Genomic DNA, 17,269 nt, shown 5'->3' on the forward strand with positions numbered 1-17,269 from the left:
ACCTGGGCACTTGGGTGAGTGAGTCAGTAAATCATTGTTCAGTGAATTATGAATAAGTGTTATGCAAACACAGCCTCGGTATTATTCATTCAAATCAAGGTTGATTGTGCAAGGATGATCTTCTCTTAGAAGTCCACGACTTACTCTCTTTTTTTCTGCACCCTCTTCTGCCAATTGTAGCTTTCATTCTCACTCCACTCTCAAATGTTTTGAACCTTTGTTCAATCATTCTGTAACTCTTGAGTGTTGTTTCTGTTTATGTGGGCTGGGTAGGGGAAAGCAGGTTGGTTATGAAGAGACATCCACGTCTCTCCAAAATTAGAATTGATGGAAAAGAAAAGAATATATTGTGTTCACTGATCAAAATAGTACATACTTTGGTAGTAGTGTTTGCTGACCTCAAGTGGAAATATATGAAAACTTCTGATTAAATTGGGATAAACTAAAATTTAGAAATAATATAGAAATATTAAAGTGCTAAAAATGTAAAGTGTTATAATCACTAAATCATAATATTTTACCAAAAATAAAGTCAAAAAACAAAAATATACTGACTTATTGTTTTAGATTGGAGTACACTTTTCTTTTTTTTTGGTAAATAACATAAAACAATATAAAAATTGTCAGAAGAAATGAGTTTAAGTTAAGTGCAGGTGATGAATTTCATCATAACATTAGCAGTACAGGAACACATGACCTATGATTTCAACTGTTCCAGAATGGCAGGGACAAAGCCACTCTTTGAAGTGGATTTGTTGGTATCTCCCTTTCAACGAGAGGATGAAAATAGTGTGGAATTATGTTGGTGTAAACAAGTTTATTTAGGAGAGACATTATATTGATGTTCACACTCGGGAGAAGATGCTCAGAGCATTCTCTCTGCAAATCAATATGTTAATTGCTTTGGGGTAACTTTTTTAGCTTTGGGGAAACCCAAAGAATCCAGGGTTGTTTGAGATGGATCATTTTATAATTTTGCTTCCAATGTCATTTCCCAAGCTGAGCAAAAATGAACTAATAATCTGAAGGTAAGCTTGCTGTGATATTTGCCACCTTATTGATAATCAGGGTTCATTCAGCTTTTAATAGAAAGTGTGTTGCTAATGTCTCATCACTTCAACTGGGTGCTTCTCTACTTGCTCCTTAGCAGTTCATCCCTTTTGTTTTGAATCTCACATAATTTTTAAATTAATTATATTTTTGTTATTGATTCAGATACTGTAGTAAAATGTAGGAATGGGGCATTATATAATAGTATTGAGCTACAACATAATAATGAAAAAGCTGGATGCTGTAGTTGAGCAATACTGGGACATCTGTAAGTTTCAAAGACCAAGAAAATTAAAATTCCTGAGCCATGAAATTCCCTGGGTGATTATGCCACCCCTTTTTGAACAAGCAGTTTGAGTGGTTGCAAGCATACAAATGTATACTCCCCTCGGCTTAGAGAAAAGATATACAGTACGTGGGCTCAAGAAGACTTCCAGTTGATACTTCTGATCAAGAGGACAACCAGGTGTTTCCTGAATAAAAATCCCCAGAACCTGAAGATAGTGTTCATTAGGAATAGGGATCTATAAACCCATTGGTGAGTTTAGGTGGTTTGTGACTGACCCGAAACATTTGTATTTGGCCCAGATACCAAAATGAGTTGTTTTGTCCTGAATTATGGATTGAAAGCAGAAGAGCAGGAAAAATGGAAGGACATTGGTGAAGGAAGAGGAGGGGGGAGGGGCTATAGCAGAGGGAAAAACAATTAGGGAGATCAAAGGGGGGCAGCTGGTTATCACCCTGGGATTTGATGTGTGGAGAGACGTGGTGATGTATCCCGGTTTTGTCTTGCATTCCCTGCACTCTCCAGGTTCTATGAAGCTTTTGTATTGGATGGAGCATCCAAAATGGTGATCAGAATTTCAGAGTGGATTTTTTTCCTAGTTGAACCAAATAGGCAATGTATTGTATTTTCTGGGTTTAGTTTTGTTTTTTTGTATTCCATAATTGGAAGCATTTTCCTGATGCTTGGCTAGGTGGCAGTATCTAGCTGTCTTGGAGTGATCTCAGAAAAATAGGTTTCGATACATCTAGTACTTGGATGAAAAGAATCCCAGAACTATATATAGCACATTGCTTTGTGGGACTTGATGGGGTATATCTCATGTAAGTCATGTTGCCAGTCAAACTACAAGGCAGTGGCGAGCAAATTCCATGCTATTGGCAGGAAAACCTCAGGCCTGGTCAATATGGTCATTAGGAGCCAAGCTTGATGTAGAAATAATCTTTTTTCCCCATGTAAATAATGAACAGTTATTACCAAATTAATAAACAACATTGGGTGCAATACCCAAAAATTTTTTGAACAGTGTTTAGAAAATCTGTGCATTGACAAAATTTCCACCTGTCATTACAAAAGACCACACTGCTTGGATACTATACCAATTAATTACAAGATCCTCGGTTCTTGGGAAGAACTTGATGCGTATGAAAGCCAACACTAGGTAAAAAATTAGCAGCTGTGATTTCACACTGTTGTGTATAATATTAATTGAACTTTTCCCCCACCTGAATCTCTTCCCAACTCTAAATTACTTCTGAAATGTCTTTTAAATAATGTCATAGATTTATTTCTAAGACAGTGCAGTAGATGTGTCTCTAAAGATTTATGTATGAAAGCAACTTGTTTGCAAGAAAGACTGGAGAACAGAAAGTTTTGTAGCCTGAGCTTAAAGAGCTCTCTAGGCTTACTATTCAGCACTTGCTGTCTCCATGGTCACAAAACAGAAGATCAGGGGAAGGAAACAACCCTACCCCCCATTTCCCCCACTAAGCAGTGATGTCACCAATAGCCAATCCTGCCACTACAGCTGTTTCATAACAGTAAACGCTAGAATTGTGAGTACGTGAGCTGCCAAGAAAACATGCTGGGCCTTTGCTTGAGTAATCTCATGCTGTTTGAGCAGGAGAGGGAGGATGAGTGTTTTCAGCAATGCAAAATGTCACCAAGCTTTCAGGTTTCTAAGAGAAAAGTTTAACTGAACCCACTCACTTCCTGTGCGGCATTAGTGGAAGAAAGTATCAAAGGCCACCCTGGGCAGTAAATTCATCTTGGGAAACTAATCAGCTGTGTCATCCATTTCATGCTCTCTCCTTGTTTCTTGCAAGCTATTCTAGGAGGAATGGGACTTCAATGGATGGCCAGACTAGCAAAGCCAGTGAATAAATAATGGAAAACAAAGCTTTTGTATCAGTGGCGGTCATTTGGCAGCGGTGCAGAGAGCGAGACTCAAGACTTTGAAAAAGACAGCTATGAAGTCAGAAGACAACAAGCCATTCTTGCATGTGACTGGAGGCCTGCTGCTTTGCATACTAGCGGTGGCTTCAGGAATTTTTGATGGCGCTCACACAGATACTGGCTACGAGCATTACGCTGAACCAATGGTGCCTGGAATGCCAGCTTTCCTTGCTATGCCAGCAAATTGCTTGATCAATTTGGCTTACGTACTTCTGGGTTGGTACTGGTGGCCATCAGGTGACAAGGGTAGGCAGACTTACTTTCAAGAGGTCTTTGCCCTCATGGCACTTTTATATGGGCCTACACAATGGGTCCGGCTGTGGACACAGCGTCATTGGGCCGCTGTGTTAGATCAGTTGTTAACACTACCAATTTTTGCTTGGGTCATTATTTGGTGCCTTTTTCTTGAAAATGGGTGGGAACCGTATGTTTTTCTAGCCATAGAAGTGACTTCACTGACTAGTTATGCCCTGGCATTGCTTCACACACAAGGTTTTGAGTTGGCATTGAGTGGACATATAATTGTTGTTCTTTGGAGAATACTGAAAGTGCAAAAACATTTTGGCAATGCCAGTTCCATCTGGATTATAGTTCTAGGGACGATGTGTTGCTTTGGTTTTGTAAGCCTCAAGGTGTGGGATCGGGAACTGGCCCAGTGGGCATTCTTCTCTCGACTCACTGGCCATTTTTGGTCCAAGGTATGTGATGTGCTGCAGTTCCACTGTGCTTTTCTCTTCCTTACCTTAATGAGCAGATACCAGCTAAGCTCAGTGAAATAATCTGTAACTTCAATGAACAGTCTGAATCAAAGGAGAAACAGTACAAGAACATACTGTTATGCAGTGATGGGCTGCTGCGTGGTCGCACGGGTTCGGATGAACCTGCACTTGTCTGGCTGGGCCCGCCCACCTCTCCCTGCGCTATCCTTTCCATATATAACTTTCTGGCTTGTTCCCCCACACCCACACTGCCCAGCTGAGGTCTGCGTTGCCCCTGCTGTACTCACTGGAGCTGCCTGAGTAGATTAACTGCATGTTTGAAGCTACATTTCAGTCCCAAAGGGGTGCAGGCGAGCGAAGCAAGTGCTCACAACCAGCAAACCGGTTGGTAACTTAAGTGCAGCCCACCTCTGCTGTAACATGGTTTGAAACGGGAAAAAAAAGTCTGCTAAAATATGCCAGTTTCTTTAAAAAGCTATTGAACATAGTTGGTGAATTCCACACAGTATCCCCCAGTTTATTTTCTGTTGAATAGAATGCTGTTTTTAAAACCATATAGGAGAGAGAAAAGTTGCTGGTTTATACAGTAGTCCTCAACTTACAACTGATTGTTTAGTGACTCCGTGAAGTGACAATAACATTGTAAAATCACATACAACTTGCTGAACAATCACCTTGCTTAGCAACAGAAATTCTGGTCCCAATTGTGGTTTTAAGTCAAGGGACTACCTGTAAAATAATTCCATTAGAAAAGTCCTTTCAGCCAATTGGAAGTTTCTGATGGAATACTATGAAGGTTGCATTTCCAAGAGGCAAGTATCTACGGCTTTTACATGGCAGTTTGTTGCAGGTTGTTGACAATTCCATACAACCACACTAAGGTATAAGATCAGAACCTTTGAAGCACAACTTTTACAGAGGGGCAGATGGCAGTATCATTTTTAAAAGGTTGGGGGGGGGGGCTTGCCATACTTTGTCACTGATGAGTCAATAACAAAGTATGTTTGGCATGCAAAGATTCAACCCTTGGAATCACTAGGTCCATGTGGAGAAAGACTAGTCTCAATCTAGGGGAACTGCTCCAGAGCATGATTTGAATGAAAGGGATTATTTGAGAAGTCATTTTCCTTTTATTCTGAATAGCTGGCTTTGCAGGGTCACTGTACCTCAGTTGCTTGCTTGCTTGCTTTAGGCCTGTGCAAACTGATTTCCTGACCCCACAGTTAAATTGGCTACAGGAATATACAGCTAGTTCTCAACGTATGACCACAATTGGGCCCAACATTTATGTGGTTAACTGAGAATTTGTTAAGTGTGTTTTGCCCCATTTTACGACATTTCTTGCCACAGTTGTTAAGGGAATCAGGCTTCCCCATTGACTTTACTTCTCAGAAGACTGCAAAAAGTGATCACATGTCCCTGGGACCTGCTATGTGTCATAAGTATGAACCAGTTGCTAAGCATCTGAATATTGTTCACATGATCATGGGGTTGCTGGAAAGATTGTAAGTGGTCATAAGACACTTTTTTCAGAAGCTCAATGTGTAACTCTGAACAGTCACTAAATGAACTGCTGTAAGTCAAAGACTACCTGTATACTTTTATCTAGGAACTTAGTTTAGGGTACATAGCTCTTCCTCTTGTATCCCTTCCCATAATCAGGCTTTGGGCCGAAACAGACTGGCCAAAGCCACACATTGAGCTTCCATGGCTAAGAATGAATCTGAACTTTCATCTCTGTCCTTTGTCCAAAGTTTAACCTTTTCCTAACACAACTTCTCCCTTCACAGTATTGCAGTGCAATTATTCAGATGATTAATATTTAGCATAGTTCAGTTTTGAATAGAAACATCTTACTGCGATGTTGAACTACATTCCTAAAACACAGAATCTATCATGGCTCCATCAGAACTGCAGCATAGCCAAAAAAATTCATTGTCAATGAACAAAACTTACCCTTCTGACATATAGATGTTTTCCATTTTTTTTCTTTCCCATCTCTTTTTTATAATCAACCAAATGTAAATTTGGGTTTTTAAAATTTTTCTCTTTCACTGTGTATAGCACTACTTCCTTCCTCTTAATGTTGTGGTTTTCTGAATTAAACAAGAACAATTATAAAAGGTACCACTTTGATAACCATCTGGTTGAAAGATCAGTAATCCATTGTGTGTAGTCTTGGGGGTTTATCTTCCACATGGTTTCACAGTTCAGAGTTTCGTGCAGAGAAAATAAGAGGAAGCCGATACGAGAGAAAGTAGGTGTTCTCACCTTCTCTGAAAACCCCGATAGGACAAAGATTCTGCTTTCTAAGTTTCCTCTTCCACAGGAAATAGTCTTGTTTATAACTATTGCAAACATCTACACCTTGCCACGTAAAGCATAAACTAAATGATACTGACAACTTACAAATATATAAAATGTTTTATTATCTACTCAGTGAAAGGGAGCATGTAGTGAGGAACTTGTATAACCATGAAAATCCACGTCATCACCACTCCCATCCCACCAGTTTTAATCTCCATAACTCCAAGGGTGTCTTCCATTTATGACAGATTGCTGGCCTGATGCCAAATTCTACCAGAAACGTGTCACACTGGTATCAACTAAGGGAACAGGCATGGTATCCAAAGGAGGATAGCATGACCCTTATAATTTGCAAAGTGCAGTCAGCGCTATGAGAACTTTACTCCTGTATTGGTTGAATTTGTCACTCAAATTCATCACTCTCTTCAGGTTCACGAGGTGGCCCAGCAAAGCGGTCTGAAGGGAAGAAAGAAAAGAAACTCAGGTTTCAGCCACTCACAGAATAAATTTTTTCCAACTGCTCTTCAGGGTAGTGATCTCAGCTAGCGGTGTCTCACCTGTCCCAAAACTGGAATACAGAAATAGCACAATAGGACCATAAATCTGTCTGGGTTGCCTTCAGTCCATCTCTCCCAAAGCCACTCCAAACCTAGTATCCTCCAGCTGTGATTGAGAGTTAAAATCTTAACACATCTGGAGAATACCCACGTGGGGAAAGAGTGACCTAATGGCCAGATTACTGCTGCTGCCCTGTGTCAGAGAGCTTGGATTTAGCTTCTCGGATGATTTGTGCTATATTGGATACAGAACAGACATCTTCTGAAAATAATGACTTCCCATGTTTGTTTATTTACTTAAAACATTTCTACCCAATTGTGGTTGAAAGTCAAATAAATAAAACGTAACTAAATTATACAAATCCAATTCAAAAGAAACTGGCTCAAAGCCCATAAAAAGCAATTAACAATTTATTAAAGAAACACCTATGCCAGAACTCCATCCGCATCCCAGCTCTAGTGCCTGGGTAAAGAGCCAAGTCTTCCACAAGTCCAATAGAGATTGCTATTTGAAATTCAGGGAGAAGGCTATACAACAGGACAGTCCTGCTCCCTGAGTTCCACCTGGTAACACGGTTCACCTAGGAAGCCTGGAGCAGACCCACTCTGCCAGATTGGTCTCATGACTACATATGGTTTTAAAGGTGACAACTTTTCAATAGCATTTGGAAGCCGAACTGAGACCCAATGCAGGAGTGATCCATGGGCACAGGCGGGATCCATTTTGAACCAGCTGAACTTTCCAAGTGCTTTTTTAAAGGCAGCTCCACGTAGACTATGTTGCAATAGTCTAATCAGAAGGTGACTAAGACATGAGTGACAACCAGTAATGCTTACTAATCTAGAAATGGGTGCAACTGATGCACAAGATGTATTTTTGCAAAGACCCTACTTGAACAGGATCTGCGAGTCTAGAACTCCCAGACTTTGTACAAACTCTGCCTGGGGGAGTGTGACCTGATTGAGAACTATGAATGGTGGAAAATCACTACGTACAGGGGATCCTAAAACCCGCAGCTAATTTTTCAGAGCTGCTCCATTCTAATCTGCACGGCTTCCAGGCCAAGAAAGAACCTCAACACCTTCACTAAGATGGCCTGGGACAGATGTATAATTGAATATTATCAACATACTGACAATAGTTAACCCTGTGATAAAATGTCCTGATTTAGCAGTTCCATGTAGGTGTTAACTTGAAGTAAATGTTCAGAAGTAGTATGCAACAGAATATCAGTTAATTACAGGGAATTGATCTGCCATTAATATTTCCAGCTTGGGGGGGCGTGCCGGAGACTTCTGTTTGGCTTCTGTGGGAGTAGTTTTGTTTTTGGAGAAAAGTGTTATAAACACTTTTAGCCAACAATAAGAAGGAAGAATGTTAGCAAATATGATTCAACTTTTTCTGATGAAAAAACTTAATAGACATCAGCAAACTCCACAGAGTAAGCTAAGTAACAAAAACTTTTTGAGTGAGATCCTTGTTTATGCTAAGGAGGTAAGGAAATACAGCAGTACATAATACATCACATAAGTCAGGTAGTCGTGCTCAGGGTAAAATGGCAGGATTGTCATTTTCCCCTTTGCTCCTCATGGAATGCCTCACATCTGCACCACTTACAAGGCCTTTATTTCAGGGATCAGCAATAGCAGAAGTAAAGGAAATGCGTTGGGCATCTGTTGATGAATTAATTTTTTTCCTAAGATACTTTTTCCCTCAGTTCATTTGGGATTAAGGAAAATTAAATCTGGGAAAAAAGCAGTGAGAGACTAAATTTCTCTGACCAGGAGTAAGAGGGCTGCACTGTGGGCACTAGTGAAATGGCAAGCTTGACTATAAATAGGAAAAAAAACAGGCCAGAAGAATTGATATTGTGACATAATTTGTAGAAACAGGAGATCAGATGGTAAATCACCTGTACTGTACCACTCTGGACTATATGGTCAGAATGCACATGATTAAACACTCCTTCATATTCACTACCATGACTACTCCCAGGATATATACATTCTAGTCCCTCTTTGTGTTGAGGAAAAAGAAAGGGACAATTAGCTTCCATCCCAATTGTTTAAGTGAAGGAAGGATTTTTTTCAGGGACCGAGCATTCGGTCATGTAGAAAGAAGGCAAAAGTTTGCTACATTGCCTGTTTTACCAAAACTAGAAAGAATCCAACCTGGACAGCCTTCGGGTCTACAAATGCTGTGGCAAAATCTGAGGAGCCCAAACTTCGTATTTCACAGCATAGGATCAGAAGCTGTCTAATAATAGTCTGGGAAGAACCGTGGATGCCAATGAAAGAAGTATATCTGTTTTAATAGGATTCTGAACCAGTTTCTCTGATGGCAAAAAGGGACCAAAGATAACTTCTGAGTAAATTGGTTTTATATGGAAGGTTTTGGGTTTTTTTACTTTCCTATTCTAGCACCATTTTCAAACTTTACCTTAACATCACAATCATTTTCAAATACCCAGCCATTCCAGACCTCACCTACACAGCCTGAGAATCTCTCCTGTCCTACCTCAAGTGCCTCATTTTTGACCCATCTTGTCCTGTTTAAATAGTCTTGACATTCTGGTGTATAAAACCAGATTCTACAAATTAGGTAAGGAAATAAATTTGACTTCAGATGCATTTCTTGCTGTTTGAATCTTTTGAGAAACTTGAGGTTTGATTTCAGAAATTTCTGAGAAGGCATAATCCAGCAGCAAGCAGAGATTCAGAGGAACATAGAGAAGAGCAACTGAGAATGAACAAAATGAATAGATCCTAACTATTAAACAAGGCTCTAAGCTCTCAATTCTCCAGAATGGTTTCGACAGAATCCATACATGGGATGTATTCAGCTCTGTTCAGCTATAGACTGCTGTTTTTAATAGAGGCTTTATATATTTGAAGTAAACAGCTTGTGCACAAGCAAGCCAGGAATGTCACATCTGCTGCTCCTATTGTATGACTTTCCTACACGAAAAAAGGCTATTTGTCCAAACTTATGTGCAATGTATAAGGCCAGAGCATTTAAAGCACAAAGACCATCGTGACATGTTCTATTCCCATCTGTCTACGCAAGCTTCAGATAAAAGTAATCTTGCTCTTGTTATCAAACGTTTTCTTCTATTGATCTTAAAGCTTACATAATCTTTTTGATTCGGACATGAAAATAAGGGAGGACAGTTCATGATACTTCTTTACTGAGCACGCTGATTGGTGAGATGAAACCGAACAACGATGATTGGAACTGAACTGCCGTTCTTGAAATTTCACTCCCTAATTTAACAGAACCAGTTTGGGGATTGACTAGTGCCACCTCCAACTGCACAGCATTTCAGAGGTGGGGCTGTTACCTTCTCCTGAAGGTGCAGAGGCAAGCACACCCAGGCTGTCAAGCTCCCCCTCGTGATAGAGTGCCAGCCGCTCCATCATGCGCCTCCGTGCTGGGTTGATGACAATCTGAGGAGCAGAGTCACCTGTGGAAAGAAAGACTAACACTAAGTGATAGCCTACCTGGATCATGAAATTCAGGCCCTTCACAGAAGAGCTGGATTAGTGTCTATCTCCTGGAGTAAACCAGATAAGAACCACAACTAGATGAGCTAATTTTTCTTTACTGTGAAGCTACACTGACAGAATCTTGCAAGTATGAAAGTACAGTCCTCCCCTGCAACCCCAACACTTTTACAACCCGAGAAACAAGAGAGGGTATCTTCTGAGCCTCTTTCCCCATCCAAGTATCCAACTGCAGGCTATGCTCTCTCTTATCTGACAGTTCCCTTGGCAGCATCTCTTTGCCCCATGTCTTAAGGTCTTTCCCACATGATCATTCCGGTTGGCAATAGTGTCATTCAGCTGCGCCAGCCTGGGTATCTTTGGTGCCACATCTTCAACCCTTACATTTTGAGCTTCTTAAAAGGCACCTTGGTTGCAGCATTGCTTTTAAGTTAAGTGCTTTCACTCCTACTCTAAGGCTAGTTTAAGGTAGTACTATCCTATTAAAGCTGTAAGTCTTACTGAGTACATACATTGAAATTAAAAAAAAAAAAGATAGCAAAAGATAGTAAAATGTTAAAGTAAGGATACCTGAAGGTTACCAGATGTAAGGCTGGGTGGAGATGGCACAGAACAAGCAAGGAAGAAATGCATTTTTAAAAAGTTGCAGCCCAGAGAACAACCAATGATTAAAACAAAATTGACCAAACAAGCTCTAAAACATCAGATGAACAGGTCAAGTAATTAACATGCATGTGGAACAGTATTTAAAGCCACATTAGGCCATGACTCCAACTTGCTCCATATTACTGACACACCCAAAGGCCACATCTTGCCAGGGTTTCAGGTAGGCACTTCCTAAGCCAACTGGAGATTTTAGAGGCTGAAGCTGGGAGCTTAATAAATCAAGTTTTGTGTCACACTGTATCTAATCTCTCATTGTATCTACATTCCACAAATAAGTGATTTAATGTTAGTGGGGGCCTACCTTCTTAACAGCATCATTCCTTCCATCTGACAGCAAAGCAGAGGAGGGAAAATATTTCAGTCTATTACATTTAAATGAACACGCTTGATAACCAAGTGCCCACAGCCCACAGTTGTTGTTTTCATTTAAAAATAAACATTTGGAATTTCTGTCTATATTACAGGCATTCATTGCACATCTGGACTTGTTGGAACAAAGACCCATTAAAGTATTCCAAACAAATGCCTTAATTATTGAACTCAGTCTGATCCAATAAATGTTGTTGTTTCCCAACCATTTTTCTAATTAGCAAATATTTCATTATGCTTAATAAATACTTTAAATTTCCAACCTTAGTAACTTCCAGCTCTTTGGTGTTCAGCTCACTGGATTTCCCAAGCAGTGCAGCCATTGCTGAAAATTCTGAGCTGAAGTCTATACATCTGGTAGTTGATAAAACACTGCTTTAAATATATGACTGTAATTTGCCGCAACATGGCCTTCATGATATATAATGTTGTTTGCTTTTGTCTGGCTTGTCATCTTGTGTGAACCCCACCCTTATAGCTTTCTGTTATCTGTTTAGCCGGCTGATCGTTCTGCCTGGCAAAGAGGGAGAAAGAGGTGCCTGCAGAATATCGTACCTAACTGGCCAATAGATACACTTTCTCTGGTCCCTCTTCCGTAGCTCAATAATTTGGAGTTGGCCTCTAGGCTTTCATCACTTTCCTCAGGTTCATTAAGAGGCATGGATGAATAGTAGTCTTCTTGGGGTATGTGAGGTTGCTGTGGAGGCAGTAGTAAAGAGGCAGAAGATTTCCTGTGTAGGGGTAACTGTAGCCTCTCTAGCTCTTCATAGACCTGCAGGATAGGAAGAATAGTTACAGACTATTGCTTAGGAACACCACCTGGCAAATAAAGTAACTCACTCATTCTTCAATTTCCAAGGCAAAGCCACGGTGGCCATATAAATCAGCTTCTTTCAAAATAGGAAGCCGCATTCCCTCCCCAGCTCACTTATTGTCTGATAGGCAGCCTATCAGCTGCAAACAATATAGTTGTCAACTCATAAAACATTTTGTACGCACGTTTTATAGTTGACAATAGAAAGAAGGGGGGGAGTTTCAAAGAGCAGGCAACAGTGTGGAATTGAAAGTACATTCCATTCATATTTTCTTCAGAGACTGATTAGATGACTGAAGCTTCTGCCGGAAAAAAAAATCTAACTGGAGAGGATAATTGATGACTCTTTGGCTATGTATGTTTCTCGTTGGATGATACACCCAGAGAGGTGGGGGGAAAGCAGGATCAAGGGTGACAGTGTATCTGGCTATGCCCAGGTTAATGCATGATGTAGAATGGTAGTTTCAAATAAATCCTCTTTAGTTTTGAGAGTGTGGCTCGAGGCTCATGATTTAATTGGAGTGACTGCTGGAACCCTGACAATAGTGAATATTCAAAGCTGACATTCCTTCACCTATATTTACGGTAAATGGGGCACAAATAGCCACCAACAGACACTGCGGTGCCAGTAGGAAGCAGAAACAAGAGAGATTCAATATAACCTCCCCATTTGCCATCATTAATTCTTTCCTTCTAGGGTTCACACATTGGTCAGTTCCATAGAAATGATAGGGGCAGCCGCAAATGAAAACAACACTCCATCGTGACAGTAGCATTATTCTACCCCCAGAAATAGAGGAATTCTGGACTGGGATTTGGATGTTGCTTCATTGTAACCCTTAATCAATGGTCATCTTAGCTGAGAATGAAACTTAGCAACATCTGGAAGACCACTGGTTCCCCCTTCCTGAATCCTTCTAGTTTCAGGTCCTATGGAATGGGTATAGATAGCTGACAAAATAAAATTAACAAAAACAATGGAGGGAGGGAGGAACAGCGGGTGAGTTTTGTGTGTGTGCGCGCGGACGCGCATCTCTCTTTTCTCTCCATGCTCTATTATGAATATGCCATCCCACTTTCATTTACACTATATGGCCATCCCAGAAACATCAGCCAATAAAAGAGACACAGATGAAATCAAATTGTTTGGAAAGTATCTGAAAGCCTACAGTTTTTTTCTCATCTCTGTTCTTAGTTCTCCCGCTGAGGGAAATAGAAGCATTCTTTTGGTCACTAAATGGTTTCTAGACATCGATAATTATTTCTCAGTGACTCATTAACAAGTCAGGGACAACTTGGGATAATGTTCTACAGTGCTTACAATGATCTGGGTGAGTCAAATGAATTATGATCCTCTCACTAGATCTTAAGACAAGTAAGAGTTTGCCCTTGCATGCACAAATCAGATACATCTGAGGAGGAAAAACCAGACTTTTCTGATGCCAACCAACTGATGTGAACCCCCAGGTAAAGGCTTGGTCTGGAATATTTCTAAAATTTCCACTTTCTAAGTACACAGATGAGCATACCAGGCACAGATATAGACAGAGCTATGGAGATGTTCAAAGAAAGGGATACAAAAGAGAAGCTACTAGGAAACACTACTGTGTATGTATTTTCACACACACACACACACACACTCTCTCTCTCTCTCTCTCTCTCTCTCTCTCTCTCTCTCTCTCTCTCTATGAAGCTGATGTGAAACAATAGCAGAAAGCAAAGTCGGTATATGTGAAAAGAGAACACAAAGCATGAATGATTATGCCAGATTTTCATGGATGTTCAAAACTTTCCCTGACTGTGAAACAAAGGCTTAAAGTTAAAACCTTTGTTGCAGCAAAGCCATTCCCAGATTTCTTCAGAGGAAGAAACTGAATGTTTGTTCTCTTACATCAGCCATTGAAGGGCGGCGCTTGGCACGCGGGTGGAGACAGCAAGAAGCCAACTTTCCTAGTGTTTTGCCCAGTTGCTCTGGACAGGGGCCAAGCCGGAGGTCGACGTGCTTTTGGTAGAGATGACTGCCAAGCTGAGCTGCTTTGGTATGACTGGAAGAAGTTGTGTCAGTTGACAGATGGGCTTCTTGCTCCTCTTCGTCATTTACCAGATCCTTCTGAAAGCACCAAACATGGGCAAGCAATCGTAAAAAAGCCAAGGCGCATGCCACAGAATTCATTAGCATAAGATGGGATAGGAATTGCTCACCAAGTACTTGCTGTGTCCACGAGAATCAACTTCCATGGGCCGTCTTCCAGTCAAGAGTTCTAGAAGAACCTATCAGGGATGAAGAAAGATTACTTTGAACTATGGGAGAAACAGATAAAATACTACTAAAATAGGCACTTTGTTCTTTCCTCATATTTCAGTACAGGCAGCCAGGTGACCAGAATTTCATTACAGGAGTAGGTCATCCTAGGATAAAGTCGATCAGATTTATTATAAAGGACCTTTTTGTGTCAAATTTTCCAACCAGCCCTTTTCATAAGAACTCAGGGAACAACTGAATTATTTCCAGCTAACCTTTGATTCAACAGCTCTGAAAGTCAGACTCCATTTTCCCCAGAACTTAAAGCAAACAATATTAGGTTCTGGCAGGATTTTCCATCCTGCCTCTTAATAGAATATAGTTTTATTGTGTACAGTTTGAAGTCGTTGAAGGCTCTCAATCCTAATATTAATGCAAACTTTACAATGTATATTAACCAGTAGCCATAAAAATCAACATTAAAACATCAAAATTATAAATGGATATCAGAGTTCATTGCAATCCATCTGGTCAAATCAAATACAATTTATGTTGCTATTACTATTACTATATACAATATCAACTCTGAATCCCTTAATGATGTATAAAATGTCCCAAATCTTTTAAGTTGAGATCTAAATCAATTATAAAATGTAAATACGTAAGTATTTTGGCCATGATAAACCATGCATCACATAGCTGAAGTAAAAAAAGTTTGTCCATTATTTTAAGCAATCCCACAAGTAGTATTTTTCCCATGACATATTGAGTCAGAATGAATAATGTGATACTTAGGTCTGCATATATCAGGCAAATAAAATTACAACTTTCTTTTAATTGCACCCAAACCATCTTAAGTTGCCCAGGGAAAGAAGATGTTCTACCAAAACTAGAAGTGGCTCCCTGTCCATTATTGGATGGATTTAATAGACATACCCTATGACTGTTAGGTGAATATGAAAGCTATCTTATGAGAATAACCCTCTGAATTGTTAAACAAGAGATTATCTTCTCAGAAAGAGAAGCTGAACTCAGCATGTTCCCTGGAATCATCAATTATTTTAACGTATTACCTGGAAAGATGGCAGACTACACATTCTAAGCAGAAGCAGAATACACCTGATGGATGTTATAGAAATGAATACAGGCTGTTGAACAGATGAACTTAGAATTACCCTCCACTTGTATGACGTATCCTGTCTTCATAATAGTTTGAAATACAAGTAGTTCTCAATTTACAACCATTCATTTAATGACCGTTTGAAGTTACAATGGCACTGAAAAAGTGACTTAGTCCTCGCACTTAGGACCATCACAACATGCCTATGGTCGTGTGATCTAAATTCAGGCCCCTGGCAGCTAGCATGCATTTATAACAGATGCACCATCCTACGGTCACGTGGTTTGTCTTTTGTGACTTTCCCAGCCAGCTGCCAACAAGCAAAGTCAATGGGAGAAGCCAGATTCATTTAACAACTGCATGATTCATTCAGTGCAATGCTTCACTTAACAAGTGTAGCAAAAGGGTTGTAAAATTGGGTGCAACTCACTGAAAAACTGTCTCACTGAGAGCCACAGAAATTCTGGTTCCAATTGTAGTCATAAATCAAGATCTATCTGTAACATTCCTGTTCCCATATTACTCACCACACCAAAGCTGAATATATCAATAGCAGTAGAAAGCATCCCAGTCCGGACGTATTCAGGAGGTAGATAGGCCAGTGTACCCCTCACAGTCTGGGTCTGGCCTAGTGAGCTGCTTATTCCTGCCTGCTTTGGCTGGCGGCTGAATCGTGCCAATCCAAAATCAGCCAGCCGTGGATTGAGTGCTGCATCCAAAAGGATGTTAGAGCTGTATATGACAGCAAAATGAGGTTTTGTCACTTGTTATTTTTAACAAATTTTATTCAGTTTTTCAGATAAAAACAAAAATCTCTTTTTAGTGGACAACATATTTCCGGGTCATCACCTTTACATACAAATATGACAGCAATTATATATTCATATATGCATACTTAATTCTATTATTACCTTTTCCATTCCAAATTTTCAGTAAGGAGAAAAACAAACAATTAATTCTAGCCTCTTTAATCTCAATCGAAACATCTTTTTGTTTCATTTCAATTATTTCAAATATAATCCTTTAATATTTATTTTGAAAATAAAGATAAACAATATGTTTGCCTAATAATAATAATAATAGGTTGCAAATGTCTCTCCTTGCTTTTAATTGTCTATATTGACTTATTAATTTAGTTGGTTCCTTAGTCTGTCATACACATTCTTTTTATAAATTCTAAATTAATACAAGTTTTAACACTGAAGAAAAAAACAAGTATAGGTTTCCCCCCTTTTACTGCTTTGAGTGTGACACCTCAGTGGTTAAAATATACCTTTATTCCCTCATCTTGATTCCCAATAAGCCATTATTTTTAAGAATTTACAATAATAATCATTACATCTTTTCATTTGGATTCCGTAGCATATTTTCCCCCCTTAGTTTTTAATAAGAGTTATCTGTATCTATATTACTCTATTTTCTAAATATTTTTAATTGCAGAAATATTCTTATTACCCCTTGTCACCCTGCAGAATCCCCCTTTTAATTTATCAACCATTATCTCTGAAAAAACAATTTCTTGTTAACATTTTACTATTTCTGTATTTCTTTTTTTCATGCGCCTGTTTCTTACTGCTTCTCCCCCCCCTCTTTTCCCCATATCTTTTCTCATTCCAGTTTATATCCCTCTTTCTTAATATCTTCCTTTCCCCTTTTCTGCTGGGTCTTTCTGCCTTTCCCGA

At 39.6% G+C, this 17,269-nt stretch overlaps 2 protein-coding genes across 3 annotated transcripts in view; one reads left to right on the forward strand and one right to left on the reverse strand.

Moving 5' to 3' along the window:
- Positions 1–3,165: 3,165 nt before the first annotated feature.
- Positions 3,166–6,131, forward strand: TMEM187 (transmembrane protein 187). The gene has a single exon (XM_026711275.2). The coding sequence runs from the start codon at positions 3,304–3,306 to the stop codon at positions 4,066–4,068; it is 765 nt and encodes a 254-aa protein (XP_026567060.1). The 5' UTR covers positions 3,166–3,303; the 3' UTR covers positions 4,069–6,131.
- A 286-nt stretch (positions 6,132–6,417) lies between these two features.
- IRAK1 (interleukin 1 receptor associated kinase 1) overlaps positions 6,418–17,269 on the reverse strand; it is a 31,230-nt gene continuing 20,378 nt past the window's right edge. Inside the window, exons 10-15 of one of the 2 annotated variants that reach the window (XR_003375082.2) lie at positions 16,115–16,319; positions 14,428–14,496; positions 14,117–14,335; positions 11,675–12,183; positions 10,214–10,336; positions 6,418–6,771 (exon numbers count right to left, since the gene is read on the reverse strand). Coding sequence is in view for 1 of the 2 variants with exons in the window: in XM_026711273.2 (XP_026567058.1) it covers positions 6,719–6,771; positions 10,214–10,336; positions 11,967–12,183; positions 14,117–14,335; positions 14,428–14,496; positions 16,115–16,319 (886 nt within the window). In the remaining variant the exon portion in view is untranslated. The remainder of the gene's footprint in view (positions 6,772–10,213; positions 10,337–11,674; positions 12,184–14,116; positions 14,336–14,427; positions 14,497–16,114; positions 16,320–17,269) is intronic. The other variant, XM_026711273.2, reaches the window with a different exon arrangement.

This window comes from Pseudonaja textilis, chromosome 2 (assembly GCF_049901715.1).
Source record: "Pseudonaja textilis isolate UNSWEBS1 chromosome 2, rPseTex1.2, whole genome shotgun sequence".
Taxonomy (NCBI): domain Eukaryota; kingdom Metazoa; phylum Chordata; class Lepidosauria; order Squamata; family Elapidae; genus Pseudonaja; species Pseudonaja textilis.